The 24,736-nt window shown below is 67.2% G+C and overlaps 1 protein-coding gene across 2 annotated transcripts; it reads left to right on the top strand.

The window, feature by feature from the left end:
* Positions 1 to 515: 515 nt before the first annotated feature.
* On the top strand, positions 516 to 23,685 carry B3GAT1 (beta-1,3-glucuronyltransferase 1). 2 transcript variants are annotated; one of them, XM_069554644.1, is made up of 7 exons: positions 516 to 929; positions 14,614 to 14,706; positions 14,815 to 14,961; positions 18,276 to 18,784; positions 19,352 to 19,468; positions 20,582 to 20,681; positions 21,968 to 23,685. In XM_069554644.1, the coding sequence occupies exons 2-6, from the start codon at positions 14,703 to 14,705 to the stop codon at positions 20,666 to 20,668; spliced, it is 864 nt and encodes a 287-aa protein (XP_069410745.1). In that variant the 5' UTR covers positions 516 to 929; positions 14,614 to 14,702; the 3' UTR covers positions 20,669 to 20,681; positions 21,968 to 23,685. The 2 variants fall into 2 exon arrangements, with proteins under 2 accessions (XP_069410745.1, XP_069410744.1); XM_069554643.1 differs by having other exon boundaries at positions 19,172 to 19,468.
* The last annotated feature ends 1,051 nt before the right edge of the window (positions 23,686 to 24,736 follow it).

Raw genomic sequence — 24,736 nt, 5'->3', positions numbered from 1 at the left:
TCTAACTCTGGGGAGCGAGCCCTGGCGGCGTCGCCCCCTCCCGCAGCCCCGATTCAGAGCGCGGAAACGGGCCGCCTGCGCCTGGGAGGGCGCGGGGCGCGGGGCGCGGGGCGCGGGGCGATACCCACCCGGGGGTCCGCGCCTCCTCGCGCCCCCGCCCCGCGCGCGGGGTTGGTACCGACGGTCCACAGCGCGGGTCCCGCCGGCAGCTCGCGCGCGGGGCCGGGCGCACGGGGCGGGGCGCGGGGCGGGGCCAGCGGTGGGCACCACCCCCGCGGGCGGGCCGGGGGCGGGGCGCGGGGCGGGGCCAGCGGTGGGCACCACCCCCGCGGGCGGGCCGGGGGCGGGGCGCGGGGCGGGGCCAGCGGTGGGCACCACCCCGCGGGCGGGCCGGGGGCGGGGCGCGGGGCGGGGCCAGCGGTGGGCACCACCCCCGCGGGCGGGCCGGGGGCGGGGCGCGGGGCGGGGCCAGCGGTGGGCACCACCCCGCGGGCGGGCCGGGGGCGGGCCGGGGCGGGGCTGGCGGCGCTGTCACAGCCGCCGCGGCCCGGGCGCGTCCGCCGCCGCCGAGGGGACTGCGCGCCGGCCCGGTCTGTTGGCTCCGGCCGCGCGCCCCGGCCCCGCGCCTCCGCCCTGCGCCCGGCCGGCTCTGCTCGCTCTGCCGCGCCCCCTTCCTCCCCGCCCGGCTCCCCGCCCCGCGCCCCCCGCGCGCTCGCGGGCTCCGCCGCCGCCTCGCCGAGCGAAGGGCCGGGCCGGGGCGGCGCTGACCCCGCGGCGATGAAGGGGCCTCGGGGGACCTGCAGCCCGAGAGACCCCGGGGCCGGAGGCGCGCGTGGCCGAGGCCAGCAGCCCGGGGGCGTGGGGACCGGAGCCTAGGGGCCGCCGCCGAGATGGAGCGCGCCGGGGACGATCCGGACTCGCCGCCGCAGGTCAGTGGCCCCGCCGCCGCGTACAGAGCCCCTTTATGCGTCCGCAACGGCGCCCGCGGCATGTGCCTGTGCGCGGACGCCTGTGCGCGCCCCTGTGTGTGTGTGTGTGTGTGTGTGTGTGTGTGTGTGCGCGCGCGGGCGCGCGCATGGTGGTGCGCGCAGCGGGGCGGCTGGAGAGCCGGCCAGCATCGGGCCGGGGCCAGGAGGCACTGCAGTCGAGGGGCTGCTGCGGGACTAGACCTGGGTGGTGCTGGCCCTCGTCGGCGTCGAGAAGGGAAGCTGGTTCTCAGCCCCTGCCAGTCGCAGGCCGGGCTCTTGGCTCGCCGGGGCCCTTCCTCCCGCCTCAGCAGGTGGTTTCTGGCGACCTGGAGTCGGGGGTCAGCACCGCTGCTCCGAGTCCCCCAGGGTCGTCCCCAAGCTCAGAGGCTCCAGCCACAGCAAGTTAAGTGTCCACAACTCTCCGGCGAGGCAGGGGGCTGAGCGGTGGTGAGGGGGCCCAGCATCAGGGCAGGCGTGCAGGGGGCAGGAGTCAGGACCGAGTTCATCGCCTGCCCTCCACACCTGGACTCGGCCCGGGGCCCCAGTCCCTCCCAACCAGAGCCCACAGCTTAGGGGGGCAAACTGAGGTGTGAGGCAGGAGAGGATGGAAGGGAGGCCAGGAAGGAGGTGACGGCCTGGGGCTGGAGCTGAGGTTGAGAGAACCCCCCCCCACCGGCCCCCCTCCCCCACGCCCACTCAGAGGCAGAAACAAGATCCTCCCCAGCCTTCTGCCTGTCCTGCCCCGGCCAGGCCTAGTCCCAGCCCGGTGCCACTCACGTGGATTCTTGTAGAAGCAGGGCAGCGGGGCTCTGGGGCTCTCTCTGCCTGGATGCTGAGGCCGGCCTTACAGAAGGCTGGTCGCCCCAGGCTGGTGGGGGCAGCTCTGTGCAGGTACCGGGTGGGTGGGTGGGGAACCCACTGGGGGCTTGACATGCACGGCTGCACAGGACTAGGTGGGAATGTCCCCGGAGCAGCTGGTGACACCTTGTGTGTGGCTGTGTCAGGGTGGGGCTCATGGCTCCCCGAGTTACGGGGCTGTGGGCGTGTGACTTTACCAGACAGAGGTTCCCGCTTCCCCAGATCCACCTTCTGTCCCCCGAGGCTCCCTGCCTCCAGCACAGAGGTGGAGGCGTCCCCTCCAAAGCTGCTGAGCTGGGGGCTGTTAGTGGCCTCACTGGACCGAACGTTGAGTCCCCTTCCTTTGTTTAGAACAAAGACCCTTCCCCCATGAGACCCTCAGAGAGACTGCACTGCACCCAGACCATGCCTAGCACCCTCAAAGCTTCTGGGGCTGCATTCATCCCTCTCTCCCCGTCTTGGGGGGATGCAGAAGGCTTGCCCGGGTGTGGAGCAGGGAGGCTTGATGGATCCGTGCCCCCTTTGGCGCCAGGCAGCTGCTGTGCCCGTTTTGTGCCTGCCCGTGGATGAGCCCCTCCTTGTTGGGGTGTGCTGGCGGCTCACTGGCTGGCTGAACACACGAACAGAGGTTCCAGATGAGCAGCAGCAACGGGCCCACCTGAAGGGGGGCTGGTGGAGACTGGGGGCTCCAGAGGAGGAAGCGGAGGGCCAGCCCTTCCCCCTGGCCGCCGTCTCTGGATGCACCTGGGTTTCCCCCCAGGGTTGTGAGGGGCGAGGGGAGAGGGGACCCGGGTGGCTGGCCTTCTCTGGCTGTGAGCACAGAGGAGGGCGGAAGCTTCGCAAGTGTGGCGGGTCCAGCGGTGAGCTGACCCCGAGCCAGGTTCTAGGGTCAGGGAAGAGTGTTGGTCCAGCTGGGTCAGAGGAGGGGCTGAGCGGGCCGGGAGTTGCCCGAGTGCCCCCTCTGCTGAGAGCTGGACAGGAGGGGAGGCCGGGTTCAGGAAGAGAGAATCTGAGAGTCCGAGGCAGGCGGAGCAGCTGCGAGAGAAAGCAAACAAAGACACAGAAGCGTGGGCGCCGGGGCCAGCAGAGCGGGGGCCGCCTCGGCCTCCTGCCAGGGTGCCCGCCTGTGTCGGCAGCCAGTGGCCAGGGCAGGGGCCGGCCCCCCGAGGATCGTGGGGGAGCGTGGGGTTCAGGGGAGCCCCGGGCAGAAGGGACCTTTTTGCGTGTGCCCACCCCCACACCTTCTGGGGAGAAGGAGAAGGGAAGCCTGCCCGCAGCCCAGACCTGCAGGCCAGAAGTCCTCTGCGGAGCGTGCTGAGCGTGTAGGGTGGGCACGCGGAGGTGGTGCCATGCAGGGCACAGGCTGGCCAGGCCGAGGCTGCCTCGGTCTCTGTGATCGGCTGGGAGGGCTTCGGGGAAAGTGGAGGCCTCTAGGCCCTGATTCCTGAAGGCCTGTAGACCCAGGAGCCTCTCCGGTCAGGCCGTCTGTAGGCGAAGTGCTCGAGAGGCGTCACCGTCCTGTCTGCATCTGTTCCCTCCCCGTGAGCCCCTCCCTGGCATCCGGAAGCCTCTGAATGGAGCAGCCGTTCTCCCACCCTGGGGCCGCCTCACCGGCCTTGCTGCCGGCTCTCCATTCAGACCGCCACCTCTAGGCCCAGGGCCTGCCCCTGCCCCTGCCGTTCCGCTGGGGGAGACATGCTCGGTGTCCCCCTGCCGAATGGCAGCAACACGGTTTCCGTGTGGACTCAGCTGTCGGTGCGGTCATTGCACTCCTCGGCCAGTGTCCCCCCAAAATCCACGCAACCGACAGGAACCTCAGGCCGGTGGCCCCTTGGTGTGGGTGCTGCCAGCTGACCAGTCGGGTGGGGGCCGTTCCCTAACCCTAACCCTAACCCCGCTCCACACTTGCTCACTGAGCACCTACTGTGTCCCGGGCCCCAGGCCAGTCCCAGGGAGGTAAGGCATCAAGCAGGCCCCAGTCAGATCAGGTTTTCTGTTTAGCTTAGCCTTGGAAGGAAGGACTGTGTGGGTTGCCTTTTTTTCTTTTTTTGCAGCTACAGCAAATTTACTTTCCTAATGAGGTTTAGCTGCAGCCAATATTAAAATGAATCTGTGCTCCCCGAGCGCAGCAGCTGACGGCAGGACAGTGGCCTCCCTGCCAAGCGCCTGGCAGGGCTAAGGGCTTTGCCGCTCAGAAGCTCAATGGCGGGCAGTCTCAAGGTGGACCTCCAAGAGCTGGCTGGACTGGGGATGTCTTCCCTGATCAGAGCCCTGAGCAGGGGGTCTCCCGCCCTGTAGCCGGGAGACTGGGGCCCTGGTCGTTGTTCATGAAGGAGGGGGAGGGGGCGGGGCCACGGGGGTCAGAGGGCAGGTATCAGGAGGGACCCAGCCTGAGGTCCTCAGGGACCCTGCACGCAGCTGAGTGGCTGAGTGAGTGCCATCGCCTCCTCCTCCTCCTGCCCCGTCTCGCTTCCTTCCCTGGGGAGTGGTGAGCGCTGGTCTGTTCACTTGCCCAGTGCCGGGAGCCTCAGAGCCTGGCTGGACATGGTGCAGCTGCCCCCTCCCCTGGTGGGCATCCCCCAGTCACTCCAGCGCTTTCTGCGAGCTCAGGCACGCACAGGGCTGTGGCCACCCTACAGGATGGCACAGACGCGTCCAGGACGAGCCCATCGTCCCTGAGTGCCCCTGGCAAGTGCTGCCCCGGGCTCGGCACTGCGCCTGCGGGCGCGGAGAGTGGGGGCTGCGGGACGCCCATGCTGTGTGCCTGGGGGCCGCCCCTGACCCCCTGTGCCCCACGTGTCTTGTCTCTGAGTGGGACGGTAACAGGATGCGTGTGAGGTGGGAGCGAGAGTCACAGGGAATCGTGTTACTCACTCGGAACAGGAGCAGTAAGTGCTGTGCTCAGCAGGCATTTTTGCCTCTGTTTTTCAGTCTGGCTGCTCCAGGCCTTAGCTGCGGCACGCCGGGTCTTTGGTCGCGTCGTGCAGACTCTTAGCTCCCGCATGTGGCATCCAGTTCCCTGACCAGGGGTGGGACCTGGGCCCCTGCATTGGGAGTGTGCAGTCTTCCCACTGGATCGCCAGGGAACTCCCAGCGGTTTTTAAAATTATTCATTCAGTTAATGTTCCATCTACCGACGTTTGGACGACACGAAGTGTGCCGGGCGCGGAGGGGCCCAGGTGTGGTCTTGCTTCTGTCGCCCACCGCCCTGAGCTGGCTCCTCCCTGTGGCGGGGCTGCGGCCAAACAGTAAGCCCGGCACCATCTCGGCTTGTGTTTGCCTTTGCGAGTGAGCCCAGCTCCCCCTCCTGCCCCCAAAGGACCCTGCTTAGCCCCGTGCGTTCAAGATAAAGGAGCACACGAGGTTCCGGCTTCCTGGGTGTCTGGGCAGGCAGGGGCGGCCAGGGCCGGGAGGGCTCTGCCTGGCTCCCAGCCCTGGTCCTGAGGGAGAGGAGCCCCTGGCCGGGCAGGCCCAGCGACCAGCTGCTGTCCGCTCCCAGGCCCGGCTGTGTCGGCCGCTCGCTGCGCACTCAGTCCCAGGGCCTTGTCTCCTCATCTAAAATGACAGCCATGTGAGGCGTGTGCCTGTGTCAGGCCCCAACCACACTGCGGCCCTCGGCCAGCCCCCTGATGGACTCCCCAGGGGCAGGGTGGGGCGCCCACCCGCCGAGAGGGCTGGCGGCAGAGTGAGCAGGCCTGGGAGCGGGCGGCGGCCAAGAGACCATCTGCCCGGAGGTAGGGCTCTGCGTCTCTAGGTGTGCCCTTCTTTCTGCAGATCAGGAAGCTGCCCACAGAGGTTCTGCTTCTGCTTTGGGTCACACAGCACCTTGGTGCCTGGCCCTGGACTGTGGCCCGAGTCTAAATCCGCCCTCCCTGTCTCAGGCCCCCAGGCGGGGTGCGAGAGGCCCACCATGGGACCAGGCTCCCTTCCCCCACCAGCCAGCCAGGCCCCCGCTGTCCTCCCCCGACAGCTGGTGGGAGGACGCACCTACACTGCCCTCTCAGGGCCCCAGGGAAGGTCAGCTGGTTTGGGCCACAGGCAGCACATTGGAAACACACAGGAAACTTTAATTAGACCAGTGAATCAGCAGCCTGCATGGTGTGCGCACAGTCTGACCACAGGGTGTGTGCACAGTCTGACCACACGGTGTGTGCACACCCTCTGCCCCCGGGCCTCCATGCTGAGCAGGTTGTCCTGTTTTCTTTCATTCTCTGAGCCTCTCAGGTGAGGTGAAGAGTTGCTCGCCTAACTCACCCTGTACCGACATGGACTTTCTCTCGTTCCCGTAAACCTCCCTCTGGGAGCCAGCATCCACGCCTCCACCCCTCCGCACACCCCTGGCTGGAGACCCAGCCGCCTGCACTGCGTGCAAGTGTGTGCTTGCTGTAAGTGTGTGCTTGCCGTAAGTGTGTGCATGCCAGCCTCTCACCATGTCCTGCGCACTCCCAGAACCTTACCTGGAACCCCAGGGTGCGTCCCCTGGACGTGCCCGCTGTGTGTTTCGTCATGGAGACACCCTCGTGCCGGCCAGCAGGAGGGTCTGGCGCTGGGACCACACAGGTGCCGCCCAGCCCAGTCCCAGTCCCAGTGTGTCCCTGCTGATCCATCCAAGAGCAGCTGTTGGATGGCAGGTTCTTTTCTGTGGCAGAAATTCATAGAATGCTCAGTTAGGATGTACCACCTTAACGGCTCTTAAGTGCTCAGGGCACCCAGGACATCCTGCTGCGTGCCTGTCCAGCTCCAGGACTCCCCATTCTGCACGCTGGAAGCTGTATGCTTCCCCAGCCCCCGCCCAAGCCCGGGCCCCCAGCCTCTGCTCTGCCTGAGTCCGACCACCTTGTGCCTCTGTGAGTGGGTCAGGGGCTTATTCCTGCTGTGTCATGCCTCCCCGAGCCCCATGTCCTCCAGGTCTCCGTGTCAGGGCAGCATCAGTGCTGGTCCCCGCTGGGCTGGGTCACTTCACGTGGAGCATCTCGCCGGCCCGGTCCTCAGACGGGCAGGCCGTTTGCTGCCAGACCGTGGGGCGGAGGTGGTCCACGGTGGCTTCTCCCCACTGCCCTTCCTGCCCGGGGCCGCAGACGCCTCTGTGCTCTGAGAACCAGGCACCTGGAGCCCCGTCTTCCCCGACAGTCCAGTGCCAACCGCAGGGCCAGTGTGCTCGACAGCCCCCCGGGAGGCGGGGAGGCAAGAGCACGGCTGGCCGAGGCTACAGGCGGGGCTGGCAAAGGGGCAGCCCCACCAGGACCCAGGACCCCAGGTGAGGAGCCGGCCCCTCGAGCCCGGGGTGGGGCCACTGGCCCTGGAGCCCCATTCGTGGGGCGGCCCTGTGCACACCCCTCGTGAGGCTCAGCCTGTCTAGACCACCATCTCCGGCTGAGACTGGGACCCTGGGTCCCTCACCCCCCACCCTAGGGTGAGGCCTGTGCTGATACTGGGACCCTGGGTCCCTCACCCCCCTGGGGTGGGGTCTGGGCTGAGACTGGGACCCTGGGTCCCTCATCCTTCTGGAGTGGGGTCTAGGCTGAGACTGGGACCCTGGGTCCATCACCCCCCAGGGTGGGATCTGGGCTGAGACTGGGACCCTGGGTCCATCACCCCCCGGGGTGGGATCTGGGCTGAGACGGGGACCCTGGGTCCCTCACCCCCCACCCTAGGGTGAGGCCTGTGCTGATACTGGGACCCTGGGTCCCTCACCCCCCCCCCGGGATGGGGTCTGGGCTGAGACGGGGACCCTGGGTCCCTCACCCCCCAGGGTGGGATCTGGGCTGAGACGGGGACCCTGGGTCCCTCACCCCCCGGGGTGGGATCTGGGCTGAGACGGGGACCCTGGGTCCATCACCCCCCACCCTAGGGTGAGGCCTGTGCTGATACTGGGACCCTGGGTCCCTCACCCCCCCGGGGTGGGGTCTGGGCTGAGACTGGGACCCTGGGTCCCTCATCCTTCTGGAGTGGGGTCTGGGCTGAGACGGGACCCTGGGTCCCTCACCCCCCAGGGTGGGATCTGGGCTGAGACGGGGACCCTGGGTCCCTCACCCCCCGGGGTGGGATCTGGGCTGAGACGGGGACCCTGGGTCCATCACCCCCCACCCTAGGGTGAGGCCTGTGCTGATACTGGGACCCTGGGTCCCTCACCCCCCCGGGGTGGGGTCTGGGCTGAGACTGGGACCCTGGGTCCCTCATCCTTCTGGAGTGGGGTCTGGGCTGAGACGGGACCCTGGGTCCCTCACCCCCCAGGGTGGGATCTGGGCTGAGACGGGGACCCTGGGTCCCTCACCCCCCAGGGTGGGATCTGGGCTGAGACGGGGACCCTGGGTCCCTCACCCCCCACCCTAGGGTGAGGTCTGTGCTGATACTGGGACCCTGGGTCCCTCACCCCCCCCCGGGATGGGGTCTGGGCTGAGACGGGGACCCTGGGTCCCTCACCCCCCAGGGTGGGATCTGGGCTGAGACTGGGACCCTGGGTCCCTCATCCTTCTGGAGTGGGGTCTGGGCTGAGACTGGGACCCTGGGTCCCTCACCCCCCACCCTAGGGTGAGGCCTGGGCTGAGACTGGGACCCTGGGTCCCTCACCCCCCACCCTAGGGTGAGGCCTGGGCTGAGACTGGGACCCTGGGTCCCTCACCCCCCACCCTAGGGTGAGGCCTGGGCTGAGACTGGGACCCTGGGTCCCTCACCCCCCACCCTAGGGTGAGGCCTGGGCTGAGACTGGGACCCTGGGTCCCTCACCCCCCACCCTAGGGTGAGGCCTGGGCTGAGACTGGGACCCTGGGTCCCTCACCCCCCGGGGTGGGATCTGGGCTGAGACGGGGACCCTGGGTCCCTCACCCCCCGGGGTGGGGTCTGGGCTGAGACGGGGACCCTGGGTCCCTCATCCTTCTGGAGTGGGGTCTGTGCTGATACTGGGACCCTGGGTCCCTCACCCCCCCCGGGGTGAGGCCTGGGCTGAGACGGGGACCCTGGGTCCATCACCCCCCACCCTAGGGTGAGGCCTGGGCTGAGACGGGGACCCTGGGTCCCTCACCCCCCGGGGTGGGGTCTGGGCTGAGACGGCGGTGCTGTCGCTGCCTGCTGGGCACTGCACCTCCTGCAGCGCTTCTCCCGGTGTCTCTCCGGGCGTGGGGGTGGCTGACCTCAAGGAGGGAAGGGGGCGGCAGGAGAGATGGGCAGCAGAGGCAGTGAGAGCAGCCTCAGGAGCCCGGCAGGAAACGGGCGGCCCTGCATCAACCCCCCACCTCCGAACTCAGCCCGGAGCCCGAAGGAGGAGCCTCGGCTCGCCCGCCCTGGAGACAGAGGGAGACAGGGCACCCCTGCAGGCATAGCCTCGTCCGGGGGAGGGAGGAACCGCTGTGAGAGCCGCCTGAGGCTGGCTGGGCCCAGAGGAGCCAGGGACCCTGCGTCCCATCTCTGCTGGACGTGGGTGCTCAGCTGGAGTCACGAGCCGGCTGCTGCCGTCCCCGCTGTGATATTCCACGTCTTGCAGCCTTCGAGGTGCTTTCTGTGGGCCAGGCCCTGCGCCGGGGTTTTCCACGGACCCCTCAGCGGATCCCAAAGTGCCCGATGAGCATTTCAAAGGAGACTCAGTGCCAGAGACACAGTGCAGCCCCCACGGTGTGCGGGGCCCGGAGGGGTCCGGAGGAGCCCCTGGCCTGGGGGGTGCAGACGGACACGGAACCAGCAAGACCAGCGGGTTCATGCAGGGTGTGGGCAGGCCACAGAGTGCGCGGGGCCCGGCAAGCTTTGGGGGTCAGGCCAAGCGCTCAGAGTGCCAGATGGCCTCCCCTGGAAACCGCAGGGTGGGTGGGAGGACGCCACCCCCTCACCCCAAACCACAGGCCACCAGCTCCAAGGGAACAGGCAGAGAGAAGCAGGAAGCCCAGACAGCGGGGGCAGGGTGGTGGGGACAGACGCCCCGGCACGGCTGAGGGCAGCCTTGCCCACGGCCTGCAGGCTCTGCACGCTGTCCTGGGCCAGCGGGGCCTCAGACACCCACCCCCCAGGCCCCCAGCCCCCGGCTCCTGCCCTCTGTTTCCTATCAGAGCCCCGACTGCTGCCAGTGCCCAGGGGCCCCAAGCTCTGAGCGTCAGCATGTCCTGAGCTGCCCCAAGCCTCCAGGGCCCGGGGCAGTGCAGCGAGCCGGACGCTGAGGGGCGGCAACGTTCCAGGGTGTTCGCTGCGGCTGCACTGGACTCAGGCAGGGACGTGTCCCGGGGCCAGGGTCACCGTCCGCTGTGTCCACACCGCCTCTCCTGGGGGACGTTCCTCAGAGGCCTCTGCGCCCTGAGGCCATGCGTGTGCCCGGGAACCCACTCAGTGGCCGCGAGCTCACGTGCACACGTGAGTGACGTCACCTGGGGGCGGGGCTCCGAGGAGCTCGCTGCCTCCCGCCTCCCAAGTGAAACCGCAGCCTGCGTCCGGGGGCAGGGAGCTGGTGCTTCGGCCGCTCGCTGTGGGGCTGCACCACAGTCGGACGGCGCTGAGGTGAGGTGCAGTGCCCAGCCGGTGCCCAGGCTTCCTGCAAGGAGGCCAGCGGGTTCGGGGACACTCAGACCCCTGAGCAGGGCCGTGGCAGGCCTAGCGGACGGGACAGCTGCCCAAGGCTCTCCAGCAGCGGCCCCCCACGGGCGCGCTCGCCCGGTCGGCCGCTGTCGGGCGGCCCACTCTCCCTCTGGTCTGCGTCCCCACCTAGAGCCACGCTGCAGGTCACGCGTGTGCTTCGGGCCCAGCCCAGGGCACCCAGGACGCACCCCAGGTGACACCCTCCTGCGAGGGGCCGTGGGGCACGTGGACGACCCTCTGCCTGAAAACGGGGACATCAGTCAGGCCGCTGGTGCCGCTGGTTTGTGCCATTCAGACTCCTGCCGCGCAGGGGGCCAGACGCATCGGACCCTGTCTCCATTCCCTACTGAGTCAGAATCCAAACCCGATCCCAAGGCTATTGCTGAAAAGCCGGAAGAGAAACCAAGGAGCCTCTTCAAACACGACCAACAGACTGTTGTTTCCTGACTCCCGGTGGAAGGAGCCTGAAGCCATCGGCGCAGCCTGTGCCGAGCGGGCGTCCTTCCGCCCCGGCCGGGGCCGGGGTCTCGGCCAGAGCGGGGGACGATGGCACCAGGCATGGTGAGGGCCAGTGGAGAGCCCCTCCTGGCCTGCCGGCAGGAGCAATATGCGTGGAGCAGGTGTGAGCGCTGTGAGACTCTGACCTGGGCCCTCCAGGCCGCAGTTTCCTAGCCTGTGAAGTGGGGCCCAGACTGCCCTGCCTTCCTCAGAGGCCGCTGTGGCTTGCAGAGAAGGAACCCAGCCTGCCAGGGCAGGGTTGCAGCCCCAGGGGCTGCCTGAGCCCTCCTGGGGTGGAAGGCCGCTCTTCCACCCGCTCCGGGGGTGAGGGCAGAGCCAGGGGTCAGCTACTGCCATGTGCTGCCCTCTCCCCACAGAGCCGGGGGTGGGGGAGGCTGGGGAGTGAGGCCTGGGGCCTCTGAGCCCTCCTGGGGTGGAAGGCCCCCACTTCCCGCGCTCCGGGGGTGAAGGCAGAGCCGGGGGGTGGGGAGGCTGGGCAGTGAGGCCTGGGGCCAGCTGATGCATGTCGACCCCCAGGGTGGGAGCCAGTTAGCTGTGGCCTCGAGCTTGTCCCGAGCAGGGGCCGCGGGGTCGATGCTGAGTCCCGTTAGGGCTCCTGGGGGTCCTGTTGGGTCTCAGGGACCATCTGAGGCCGGGGTGAGCCGGCCCTTCCCAGCGTCCTGCCTGCTGGCCTCTGCGGACCTCCGCTCAGCTTCCGCAGCCCAGCCCCGGGGCACTTGGCTCCCAGGGACGGGGGCAGCTGCTCTCCTCACTGCCCACCTCCACCCCTCAGGACCGACACCCCGGCCTGTCTGCGTGGTGCAGGCGGGCGGGGGGCCCTCGGGGGCCAGGGAGCTGCCGCCTCCCCGGAGTCTGTGAGATTGCTCCTCACCCGTCCGCAACAGTCCTGGTCGTCTCTGTGCGCACTCAGTCATGTCCAACTCTGTCTCATCCCCACGGGCTGCAGCCCGCCAGGCTCCTCTGTCCATGGGGATTCTCCAGGCAGGAAGACTAGAGTGGGGGCCATGCTCTCCTCCGGGGGATCTTCCCGACCCAGGGATCGAACCCAGGTCTTCTGCGTCTCCTGCACTGTAGACAGATTTTTTACCACTGAGCCACCAGGGAAGCCCCTTACCATCACAGAATATGGCAGAAAAAAGGAAATACAAGCTGGAAAGGAAGGAAGCCCTCGTTTCTATGAGAATTACGTTGAATGCTCTCCAGAGGTTCCATGAGGCGAGTCAGGGAAAACGTTCTCCAGGAGAGGTGAAGACCGGTGGGAAACATCGTACGAATGCTGAAGGACGCCGTGCCGGTCACTCACCAAGTGTCCCCCGGTCGCGGACCGCTTCGGGGAAGTCAGTGTTGGGGCCGCGGGCGCTGTGCCCCGGGGGGTGACTCCCCGCCGGCCGTGAGCTCCTGGGACATCTTGGCCTCGCAGGCAGAGCCGTGCTGGCTGGCAACGGGTGCTCGATCGGGGAAAGGACCGCGGCTGGGCGCTGGTCAGGGTGCGCACAGCTTGGACACAATACCTCCGGGGGTTCTCCCTGTGGCCTCCTGCAACCCGCCTGCCAGCCGTGATCCCAGGCCTACGGTCATCGTGGCCCTTGCCCTGCTCGAGGGCTCGGGGGGTAGATCTGTGTGTAACTGACCTCCACCACACACACACACGTGCACACGCAGCGCACGCAGACACGCATGCACGTGCATACACACACGTGCACACGCCAGCTCTGCAGTGACCTCCCCGAGTGGCAGGACAGAGCTGTGTGGAGCCTCCCTCCCTGCGGGCCGGGCGCTGACGGCCAGCCACCCGTCCCACCCCCAACCCGCCGCCTGCACGGCCCCTGAATCCAGCAGGGCCCCGCCCACCACCAGTGGGGCGAAACCAGCTCCTCCCCAGGTGTGGGGTGTGGGCACGCTTTCTGCTGGGATCCCTGCAGTCTCAGCAGAGCCAAGCTCGCCCAGCCTCTTCCGGGCAGCCTGCTCGAGGCTGGACCCCAGGCCGGCTGCCCACCAGCCTTCCCGGGCCGTGGCCCCGGCCATCCTTGCAGTCCCTTCTCAGACTCAGGCTTCTGCGTCTGCGGTGCTCCGCCAGCCCCAGGACCCCTGGTCCCCGCTCCCAGCCACCCAGCCCCAGGCCTGACCCCCGCAGACCCCTGCTGGCCAGCTGGCTCCCTCGGAAGCTGGGGGCTCCCCGCTTCACTTCATAACTGCCTGGTAATTAGCATCACGACTTTGCCGCCGTGCTTATAATAGCCTCCATTAAAGTTATGGGATTTTCAAGCCATAGTGGCTTCCAAAGTAATTAATGCACAACTGGGTTTATGGCTAAGTTTATTTTTAGAGCTTCCCTGCCTCTCCCTCCTTCCCACCATGGATGTTTTGACCAGATAGACTGGACAGGATGAGAGCGTCCCTCTCAGGCCGTTGCCTCTGTCCCCTTCTACTCCCCAGGGGGTCAGGACCTGCAGGGGGCTGCCTCCCAAGGGGTTCTGGGGCTTGACACCCCTTCCCCTGCTCCTGTCTGAGTTCAGGCCTGGCCTCAGCACGAGCCGTCCCCTGTGGCCTTGGCAAGCGCCGGGAGGAAGGGGGTGCGGGAGGACTCAGGGAGCGGCAGGTGCTCCCCGGGTGCCCAGGCCAACCCAGCTCCCACGCCAGACGCCTGGAAGAGCCCCGGGGGACCCCATAAGCCAAGGGGGCCTCCCGGTGCCTGGCATCCTACCCGGGGGCTCGGCACAGGTGGGGCTCGCTGGGGAGGTGGCCCAACACCCAGATGGGCAGGCAGCGTGGCCTCTGGGCTCCTCCTGCGGGGCCGTGGCCAGGAGTGTGGAGGCAGCTCGGGGTCCAGGAACCCGCCCAGAGCCCACATCATCTGACCCCAGGGCCTATCCGCCGTCTGCTCCAAGCAGGCTAGGCAGATGGGCCGGGGCGGCCACCAGGGTGCACCTGCCCCCTGGGAGGGCTACAGCCCAGAGGACCGGGCAGGGAGGAGGGACGCAGCGCCTCCAAGAGTCCTGCTCAGCCTGGCTCTCAGCCAGGAGAGACGGACGTCCGCCTGCCTGCGGCCGGGTGGGCCTCCCGCCCACCTCCCTCCTCCCCCCAGGCCGCCCCTGTGGACCCAGAGGCATCTGCCAGGGCTCTCAGCACAGAAGTGGGGGCAGGGGTGGGGGTGAGAGCTCCCAGGCGGCCGGGAGGCAGGGCGCTGGTCCCTCATCACGAGCTCAGCCGGCCCGGAGGGGAGCTGTCGGCACGTGACCCCCTCGGCTGGCCCCCGGGCCCCTCAGCTGGCCCCCGGGCCCCTCGGCTGACCCCCGGGCCCCTCAGCTGACCCCTGGCCGTGGCTCCAGCCTGGGCCCTGTCCCACCCAGGATTGCTGAGGATGCACCCTTCCAGAGTCCACCTCCAAATGCCACTGACTGGTCCCCTGAGGACTCACTCAGCGCAGATGCCTTCATCCATGCTGTGAAACGAGGTCTGAGCACAAGGCTGTGGCCGTCACAGCCACTACCTCAGCCTGAGTGCTAGCTGCGTCCGCCCAGCAGCGGGCTGCAAGGCCACAGGCGTTAAAGCCTTGGAAACTGGGTGCCCTCTTCATAAAGGAGCAAACAGGCCCGGGGATGAGCCGGGGGAATCCAGGCAGGGGTGTCTGGATCGAGGGGGCACCGCCTGTACTCGGCCCCACAAGGTGGCCCCTCAGGCCTCTGGCCAGCCTCTCTGTCCCCTCTTGCAGGTGTCCACCCGGCAGGGCTCCTGACCCACCACGGACGACACCCCTTCCCAGACTCCGGTCGGGCTGGACTCCGCAGAGCTGCGTCGGCAATGGGTGGGTTGAGCGGTCAGGCCCGCGGGCTGGCGTGCGGCTCTCGCAGCCCCGTGCCTGGCCCGCCCGGCCCACTCGCGTGCTTTCCTCCCCACCGCGGCCGCCGCGCAGCTCACGAGGAGCTGTGGGCCCAGCCAGCCTTGGAGATGCCGAAGCGGCGGGACGTCCTCGCGGTTGTGCTCATTGTGCTCCCCTGGACGCTGCTGGTCACCGTGTGGCACCAGAGCACCGTCGCGCCCCTGCTCGCCACGCGCAAGGGTGAGTCCCGCCCCCCCGGGTGTCGTGGACCTGGAGACCGCAGCCTGCAGGCCTGAGCCTCCCCTGACGGGGTGACCTCAGCCTGGAGGCTGACTCTCCACAGGGTGACTGCAGCCTGGAGGCTGGAGGCCTGACTGTCCCCTGACGGGGTGACCACAGCCTGCAGGCCTGAGCCTCCTGATAGGGTGACCGCAGCCTGCAGGCCTGACTCTCCCTGACAGGGTGACCGCAGCCTGCAGGCCTGACTCTCCCCTGCTCGGCCAGTGGGGAGCCAGGGCCGACTTGGCTGACAACTGCATCCTTGGGGGCTGACCTGGGGCTTGGATGGTGCCATGCACACAGGCTCAGAGCCTCGCGGGCTCTCCTCTGCACCCACGCCCAGGACATGCAGCACGGGAGGGCTGGGGGGGGGGGGGGTGCATCACGGGAGGTCTGGGGAGGGCTGGGGGGTGCAGCATGGGAGGGCTCAGGAGTGAGGGCCGTGCACCGTGGGAGGGCTGGGGGTGCACCACAGGAGGGCTGGGGGGGCATGCCCCACGGGAGGGCTGGGGGGCATGCCCCACGGGAGGGTTGGGGAGGGCTGGGGGGGTGCAGCATGGGAGGGCTCAGGGGTGAGGGCCGTGCACCGTGGGAGGGCTGGGGGGTGCACCACAGGAGGGCTGGGGGGGCATGCCCCACAGGAGGGCTGGGGAGGGCTGGGGGGTGCAGCATGGGAGGGCTCAGGGGTGAGGGCCGTGCACCATGGGAGGGCTGGGGGGGCATGCCCCACGGGAGGGCTGGGGAGGGCTGGGGGGGTGCAGCATGGGAGGGCTCATGGGTGGGGGGCGTGCACCATGGGAGGGCTTTGGATTGGGGGGTGGGATTCCCAGCCTGTGTTACTGAAAGCCTTTCAGGAGGAGTGTCTTCTTTTCCTGGTCAGGAAGCCCTGATTCAGCCCCCAGCCCCCAGAGCAGACAGGGCCGAGAGCCCCAGTCTGGGGTGGGCGGCCCACACCGTGACTCATCCCTTCAAGGGCCTGAGGCTTCCTCCAGGAGGACTGGGCTGACCACGGCTCAGCGCCCACCCTGTCGGGCGCCTGGAGCTCTCCCGGCGTTTCCTCCCCTCGCTCCTTGGTGCTTATCTTTTTTTTGGCTGAGCTGAGTGGCTCGTGGGATCTTAGTTCCCTAAGCAGGGACTGAACCCAGCCCATGGCAGGGAGAGCGCCAAGTCCTAACCCCGGACCACCAGGGAGCCCCGCTGCTGGTCCTTGTAGAGTCGTCACCGCGGCACCTCACGATGTCTGTCAGTGGGCTGTAACACCATGAGCTTCCGTTCTCAGCAGCGCTTTGGGCTCAGGGACGCCAGGCTCAGCACGGCCGGTCATGCCTAGAGACGGGACTTGGCGCCCTGGCCCAGCGCGTCTCTGGCTTAGAGCTGCCTGCAGGGGCATGATCGCAGGGCCGACGGGAGGGCAGGGGTGCAGTGACGCTCAGGGTCCTTCCCGGGCCTCGGGTTCCAAAGCTCTGCTCACAGCGGGTGCACTAACCCTTTTTTATGTCCTGGTCTGCAGCTGCTCTCTGCAACCTTGTTCTCTTTTCCCAGTTTGACCTAAAACTCCTGCAGAAAGTCCCCTTGGTTACCTGTGCCGGTCTCCCCACCCTGCACCCACAGCCCGGGGGCAGGCTCCCACCTGGGCTGTGTGTCCCCAGTGGGGGTCATTAGCCCGTGGGAACTCTCCAGGAGCCAGGGACGTGTATGTCACCTCGGGGCCCAGTGCCCAGCCCCAGGCCAGTGCCCACATCAACACCCGTGTGCTACCGAGAGCCGTAGGAAGCCCGGCCTGCCGGGACCCCTCACCCCCTGCAGGGGATTGCTCCCACTGCCCTTTCTGTTGTTGCAAGAACCCTCGAAGAACAGGGTGTCTTACCATCCCCTCTGCACAGGGGAGATACTGTGAGCCCGGGCTGTGTTTCGAGCCCCTGAACCCACATGGAACCTGGATAAAGGAGACACAGTTATCAGCTCCCCTTCACAGCTGCCAGTGGTGACCAGAGGCCAGGCCCCCGGCGCAGGGTCGTGCGGTTAGTGCAGAGCTGGCCAGCGTCTGAGCCTCGGAGCTCGGACCCCGAGGTCTGGCCTCCGACCATCCCACCTCCCGCTGAGACGGCCCCGGAGCAGCGAGCGCCCAGAGTCCTTCATGTGGCCGGACAGGCCTCGGTGGGGGGGGGGGGGCACTTTCAGAATGGGAGGGGTGGTGGGCTGGTCCCCCCATGAGGGGCTTCTGGCTCCCCACGGGGATGCGGATGCGGGAGAAAGCCTGGTCATCAGAGCCGCCCTGGCAGGAGCAGGCACATCCAGGGACTCCCGCGCCTGCGTGTCATGGAGGCGGGCCTCTGCCCCACTCCCCACACGCCCCTCCTGGGCACACGGCTGGGCAGGGGCACAGGCAAGGCCCCAGAGGCTGTGAGTGCATGAGGGGAACGTGCGTGTGAGGAGACACACAGGCCCGGAGGAGCCGAGGCGGGTCTCCACCCCGCCCTTTGGCCCAAACATGGGACATTGACGGTCAGAAGGGACAGGCTCAGGATCCGCAAGCATCTTGCCCACCAGGGGCAGCCCCCCGGGACAGAGTGCTGTGGTGAAGCCCCACACTCTGCAGTGAGGTTCGGGAGCGAGATTCTGGGTCAGGCCCCAGAGCGCCTTTGGGGCAGCCCCTGCAGATCCATTCCCCCCGGGGGAGCCGGAGGGGGACGGGGAGGGGAGGACGGAGGCAACGGCCTGAGAGGGAGGCTCTGATCCTGTCCAGTCTATCTGGAACCAGGCAAGGTGCTCCTGGGCTCCGGGGCCACAGGGCATGAGGCACGGAAGGACCAAGGTTGCCCCGGGCATGAGCGCTGGTGCCCTGGGCTCCTTGGCCAGCTCTGGGACGGGGGGAGGGCACGGGCAGCGCAGTGGGCGCTCCATCCCACAAAGCCTGGCACCAGGAGCCCAGGGCGTGATGCTGCAGCTTGGCCAGCTGCCCTTAAACAGCTCAGAGCTGTCGAAAGCCAGGCGTAGGGGTCAGAAAGAGGAGGACCCATGGCAAGGGTGTCAGGCAGCCAGCCTTGACCGTCAGCGGCAGCCCCAGGACCCCAGACAGGTGTGCTCGGCCTCTCCCACAGGAGGAGCAGAGGAGAGCTGGGCGGGCCAGCACCTGTACCCAGTACTGCTGTACCCAGTACCTGTACCCCCAGTACCCCTGTACCCAGCATCTGTACCCAGTACCCCTGTGCCCAGTACCCCTGTGCCCAGTGTCCCCACACCCCTAGTACCACACCCCCTCCTCTGATCTGCAGATGACAGTGGTGACCCCCGGCGCGAGGCGCCCCCTGGCACGGACCCCAGGGAGTACTGCATGTCTGACCGGGACATCGTGGAGGTGGTGCGTACAGAGTACGTGTACACGCGGCCCCCGCCCTGGTCTGACACGCTGCCCACCATCCACGTGGTGACGCCCACCTATAGCCGCCCGGTGCAGAAGGCAGAGCTCACGCGCTTGGCCAACACGCTGCTGCACGTGCCCAACCTGCACTGGCTGGTGGTGGAGGATGCACCGCGTCGGACGCCCCTGACAGCGCGCCTGCTGCGCGACACCGGCCTCAACTACACGCACCTGCACGTGGAGACGCCGCGCAACTACAAGCTGCGGGGGGACGCGCGCGACCCGCGCATCCCTCGGGGCACCATGCAGCGCAACCTGGCGCTGCGCTGGCTGCGGGAGACCTTCCCGCGCAACTCCAGCCAGCCTGGCGTCGTGTACTTCGCGGACGACGACAACACCTACAGCCTGGAGCTCTTCGAGGAGGTGTGGGCCACAGATACACGCAGGCCAGGGAGGGCGGGGAACCTGGCAAAGGGGGAGGAGGCCTGCGTGGGGCTCCCAGACCGACCAACCCACTGCAGCCCTGGCTTCAGGGCACTGTTTGATGGAGGGCTTCCAGTGGGGGAGGGGAGGAGGGTTCCCCATCCACCTTCAGTGTCCCCCCAACTCCCACCCCCCGAGTTTGGGATCAGGACAGTGGGGGAGGGGAGGAATCTGGGAGACAGAGCTCTCGCAGCAAAGGCCGAAGCGCAGGTCACGTGACAAGGGAAGCACCCGCTGCCTGCAGGCTGGCCTTGCTCGCAGCCCTGGCCGGTCCTCCGCAGACGCCTGCCCTGGGCAGCCCAGCTGCCTGACTCTTCTCCCCTCCAGATGCGCAGCACCAGGAGGGTGTCTGTGTGGCCCGTCGCCTTCGTCGGTGGCCTTCGGTACGAGGCCCCGAGGGTCAACGGGGCAGGGAAGGTGGTCGGCTGGAAGACGGTGTTCGACCCCCACCGGCCGTTTGCCATAGACATGGCGGGGTTTGCAGTCAACCTGCGGCTCATCCTGCAGCGGAGCCAGGCCTACTTCAGGCTACGCGGCGTGAAGGGCGGGTACCAGGAGAGCAGCCTGCTGCGCGAGCTCGTCACCCTCAGCGACCTGGAGCCCAAGGCGGCCAATTGCACCAAGGTGGGCCCCCGCCGAGCTCGCAGCGCGGTGGCGCGGTGCAGGCCAGCTCCTGCCCGCGAGGCCCCCTGCTAATCAGGAACCTGCTCAGCCAGTGGATGACCAGTTTCCCTCCTGAGCGGGTGGTCTATGGCCCTTCAGGCAGCCACGCTAAAGGTGGGCAGGGGGACGAGGAGGGGGCCCCCAGGCAGGCAGAGCCTAGGAGTGAATCCCTCCCTCACCGCGCATTAGCTGGGCTCCACACTTCCATGCCAGACACACCTACACGTGTGCACACATGCGCACACGGGCACCTGTGTACACATGTGCACACACGTGTACACCAGTTCACACACACTGACACGCTCACACGGGCACACGTGTATACATGTGCACACACGTGTACACCAGTTCACACGCACCGACATGCGCACACGGGCACACGTGTATGCCAGTTCACATGCACCGACGCACACACGGGCACCTATGCATACATGTACACACACGTGTACGCCAGTTCACACGCACCGACACGCTCAGACACACGGGCACACATGTACACATGTACACACACGTGCATGCCAGTTCACACGCACCGACACGCTCAGACACACGGGCACACGTGTACACATGTACACACACGTGTATGCCAGTTCACACACACCGACACGCTCACACGGGCACACGTGTATGCACGCATGTGCATGCACGCCCATGCACACGAGCGCGAGTGTGTGCACACGTGCACACATGCATATGCCCGGTACACACAGGCACGCACACACACGCGTAGGCACATCCTCCTTACAGTTTGGGCTTCTCCGGTTGGGGACCAGGCTGGCACTCAGCTGAGCTGGAGGCCCCGGAACTGTCTCCCTCAAGATCCATCAGAAAGCATAGGGGAGGATGAGAAGCAAGAGGAAAACTTGGGGCCACTTTGTCTCTTCTTTGTAGCTGCAGACTCTGATTTCAATAGACACTGTGAAGGCAGCCTTGTACAAAGAGCAAGAATGGGGGGCGGGTAGGAATACAGAGCAGCGGAGAAAGTCTTGCTGGAACAGGGCTGGGAGGGAGGGGCAAGGGTGGGAGGCGAGGTCGGGGCTGGCCCCACGTGGTCTCGTGTCTTTGGACACACAGATCCTGGTCTGGCACACGCGGACCGAGAAACCGGTGCTGGTGAATGAGGGGAAGAAAGGCTTCACTGACCCCACAGTGGAGATCTGAGCCCCGGACACAGGTAGGGGGACGCGAGCCGGTGACGCCCTGAGCAGACCCCCCCCCCCAAGCTTGGGTGCAGTAATCTGCCAAGGCGTTTTCTCCTGGTCTTTAATCATGACAGTCGTGGCAAAGGCCCCATGGAGTGGAGGAGGCAGAGATAGTTAGCAGGTGGCAACCTCCCCGCACACCTGGGCCCCCCAGCTGGGTCCCCGCATAGCTGGGTCCCCGCACACCTGGGTCCCCACAGCTGGGTCCCCCCAACACCTGGGCACCCCCAGCTGGGTCCCCACACAGCTGGGTCCCTGCACACCTGGGTCCCCACACAGCTGGGTCCCCGCACACCTGGGCCCCCACAGCTGGGTCCCCGCACAGCTGGGTCCCCGCACACCTGGGTCCCTGTGCACCTGGGCCCCCCAGCTGGGTCCCCACACAGCTGGGTCCCCACACACCTGGGTCCCCACAGCTGGGTCCCCACACACCTGGGCCCCCCAGCTGGGTCCCCACACACCTGGGTCTGCACACCTGGGCCCCCCAGCTGGGTCCCCACACACCTGGGTCCCCCCCCAGCTGGGTCCCTGCACACCTGGGCCCCCCGGCGGGGTTCCCCCCCAGCTGGGTCCCCGCACACCTGGGCCTCCCTTGCTGCTTGGAGGCCTTTACCTTACAGCACCGCCCCGTGGTGGCTCCCTGTCTCCCCGTCTCATTCTGGCCACGAGCTTGTCCCCGGGTGAGGCCCTGCTGTGTGGACTCACCCAGGCTCTGTCCGCGTGGTCTCCTCAGCTGAGGTGGAAGCCTGGACTCCAGAGCCTGGCCCAGCTCCCAGGCTCCCATTTCCCTCATTTTCTTCATCTGCAAAATGGGCTGTTGGGGCACCAGAAACAGTCTCTGGCACTGCCCAACAGCTGCTGCTTTTACTTGCTCCTTTAAAATCCTGTGCTGAAGCAGCTCACAGGCTCCATCTACACTTTAGAGGCACGGGAACAAAACTCAGAAAGCTGAGTGGATTGTGCCAGCAGCCCGCACAGCCAGGCCCTTCCTGGAGGCCTCCCGTGGCCTCAGCAGAGCTGGAGGCTCGCTGTGTGTGGGGCCTCCGAGTCCGGCTGCAGCTTTTGTGCCTCGCTGGGAACAGCCCGACCGCAGGAGACCGCGGGGGTCGTGACCCCGAGCGTGGCAGATCTCCTGGGCCACGGCCGGACCGCACTGGGTCAGACAGAGCATGGCCCCTGCTCCTCGGGGGTCTGGGGGGCCCATGGACCCCAGCTCCCAGCGGCCCCCGCACGCTGCCCCCTCGCCCTCTCCCCTCAGGAGCACCTTCTGAGACCTGCTCCTGGCCGCCTCCTCTCCCCATGCCGTGTCCCTCCGAGGTGCACTCCTGTGGACTCGCTGCCACCCTCCCTTCCCCTGTGGGGCCTTCAGAGAGAGCCCGGCTGGATGCCGGGACGAAGGATGGAGACCCCGAAGCACAGAAGCCCCGGACCCTCTGTGCTCCACCCCACCGGCAGTCCTGCAGGGTCGGCGCCATGGGCCCCGAAATAGGGGACTGCCCGGCTGGGACGGAGGTGAGAGCCCCGCAGAGCGGCCCCTGGCCCCACGGGGCCCCACGGACACGGGACGGAGGACCCCAGCCCCAGGCATCCGGACCGAGCTGCTCCCAGGAGAGGAGGTCGGCGCCCTAGAAGGCTTTCCTCACTCCCGCCTCCAGAGCCTGGGGCCGTCTGAGCGCCTGGCAGGCTCCTCCATACCTCGCCTAGTGGGGGGAGCAGAGCCCCTCCAGGCCCTTGCCCCTGCCAACCCCCGCATCCAGCCCCACCTAGCGCGGAAGGAGCCGCCTGCCCACCGCCGCGCCTGGGCCGGGACTGGGGAGGCAGATGCCCCCACCAGAGTGGCCACCGGGGCTCAAGGTGCAGGTGGGCCAGGAGCAGAGAGAGGAAGGGCCGGCGGTGTCCTCCCCGCCCCGGCTGGGGGCCTTTGGCCTAGTGGAGGGGTCAACAGAAGGGCATGGAGGTGACCTGGACCTGGAGGGCGGGAGACCGAGCCCAGACTGCTGGCAAATCGTGACTTACACGCAGAGTGGGAAGCAAAACCTCGCTTCTCCCTAATGGGGCACCCATCAGCTGACCTCCCGTCCCTCCCCCAATCCTCCACCACCACGCAGCCCCTCGCCAGGAGGGAGGCGCTGGTCCCCCTGCCTTCCCCACGGGCCAGCCCTCTGCCAGCCCCTCTCATGCTCCTGACCGCTGGAAGCACAATTTTCCTCCCCTGAGAGGCAGAGGAACGGCCCGTGCCCCTCGAACAGGTGTTTACTTTTAACGCTAACAGCCCCCACCCTCCTGAAACTCGCCGGCCAGGCCCGAGGGCTGCGGAGAGCCCGCTCCTGGGTACTGGGGGGCCAAGGCCTCAGCGCAGCGACCCAGAGTGCCAAGCAGCACCCCTGCCTGTGCTGAAGGGGGTTTACCTCCTCACCATGGTCACGAGAGCATCCCACGGGCCCCTCCCCTGAGCCCTGAGCTGCCTCGTGGGGCCCACGGGTGCCTGGGAACCACAGAGGAGACAGTGGCCAGCTGAGTGGGTGAACTCACGCTGGGCACCGCGGCCTCGCTCGTTGGGACCAACCCTGGACGCTGGGCCAGCTCGCCTGGCTGGGCCACTGTCTTGGCCAGGAGGCCAGGGCTGGTTTTCAGGAAACTGGTGATGAACCATACAATGAGGTCGTCTCTTTCTTTTCCTTTTCGGCGGATACTAGTTCAGTTGTGTTCACCTAACACCCTCTCTTAGCTGCATGTGTATTTATTTACAGTTATAACCCTGGTGGCCTGCAGCTTCCGTCTTCGCTGGGAATGAGTTCGTTACGAGCCAGGGTTGGGTCGGTGACCATAGCTTGTTTGCTCCCCGATCGGGAGTTGGGGGGGGCGGAGCCCGGAGGACACAGTGGGGAGGGCCGCCCCCACAGCTGCACTGTAGGTCTGTTTTAATTTAACTGTATTTAATTTGTTTTGAAATTAAAAGTCAACTATGGTTTTTAACTGTCTTAACCCTCCTCCGCCCTGCTTGCTTCCTCATCACTTAAGCGTCCCTCCTGTACTGTGAGATGCCCCTCTGGACACTCCCTGCTCCAGGCGCGGCATGGGCCTCGAAAGCCTTGGGGTCACCTCCCGAGAGGATGCGAACACACAAAGCCGGGGCACTCCAGACGCAGTCCACACCAGGAGGCGGACGCGGCGGCATCAGAACGGCCTCCCGGCAGACGCACAGAGACCAGGATCCAGGGCAGAGCGCTCAGTCAGCAGGAGGCGCTTGGCAGACAGGCCCTGAGGGCAGCTGACTGGGGGAGAGGTGTCAGACATGCGAGCGGGGACACTGGACAGGCAGCCTGGGAGTGGGAGGAGGGGCTGCCAGAGGTTCGGAGCAGAGGGTGGACTCGGTCCAGTCAGCCTTCTAGAAGGATCGCTTGCCTCCTGTGCTCCGCACGAACAGGATCCGGGCAGCCAGCCGGAGACCACGGCGGGTCGGCCGAGGCGGGTCAGGTCTGGACGCATAGCGGGGCGAGCTGCTGGGCCAGGTGCGGGATTTGAGAGGAGCCGAGGAAAACTGACTCATTGGAAAAGACTCTGATGTTGGGAGGGATTGGGGGCAGGAGTAGAAGGGGACAACAGAGGATGAGATGCCTGGATGGCATCACCGACTCGATGGCCCTGAGTCTGAGTGAACTCGGGGCGCTGGTGATGGACAGGGAGGCCTGGTCTGCTGTGATTCATGGGGTCGCAAAGAGTCAGACACGACTGAGCAACTGAACTGAACTGAACTGAACTAAGGAGAGCCAGACGGAGCAGAGAGCTTTGTCCACCGCTCTGGGCAGACTGCAGGGGTCCACACAGCGATGGCAGTGTGGGGTCGTGTGACTGTCGCACACTCACAGGGGAGGTGAGCGGCCAGCGGCTGGGGCCCCTGGAGCTCAGACGGGGATGCACGCTGCAGAGAACAAGACTGAAGGCTGTTGACAAGCCCTGTGCGCACGGCCTCCGCAGCAAGTACGGACAGAGGGGGAGGAGGCCTGGGAGAGCCTGAGATGCCCAG

This window comes from Ovis canadensis, chromosome 15 (assembly GCF_042477335.2).
Source record: "Ovis canadensis isolate MfBH-ARS-UI-01 breed Bighorn chromosome 15, ARS-UI_OviCan_v2, whole genome shotgun sequence".
Taxonomy (NCBI): domain Eukaryota; kingdom Metazoa; phylum Chordata; class Mammalia; order Artiodactyla; family Bovidae; genus Ovis; species Ovis canadensis.
This window is presented reverse-complemented; position numbering and strand designations above follow the sequence as displayed.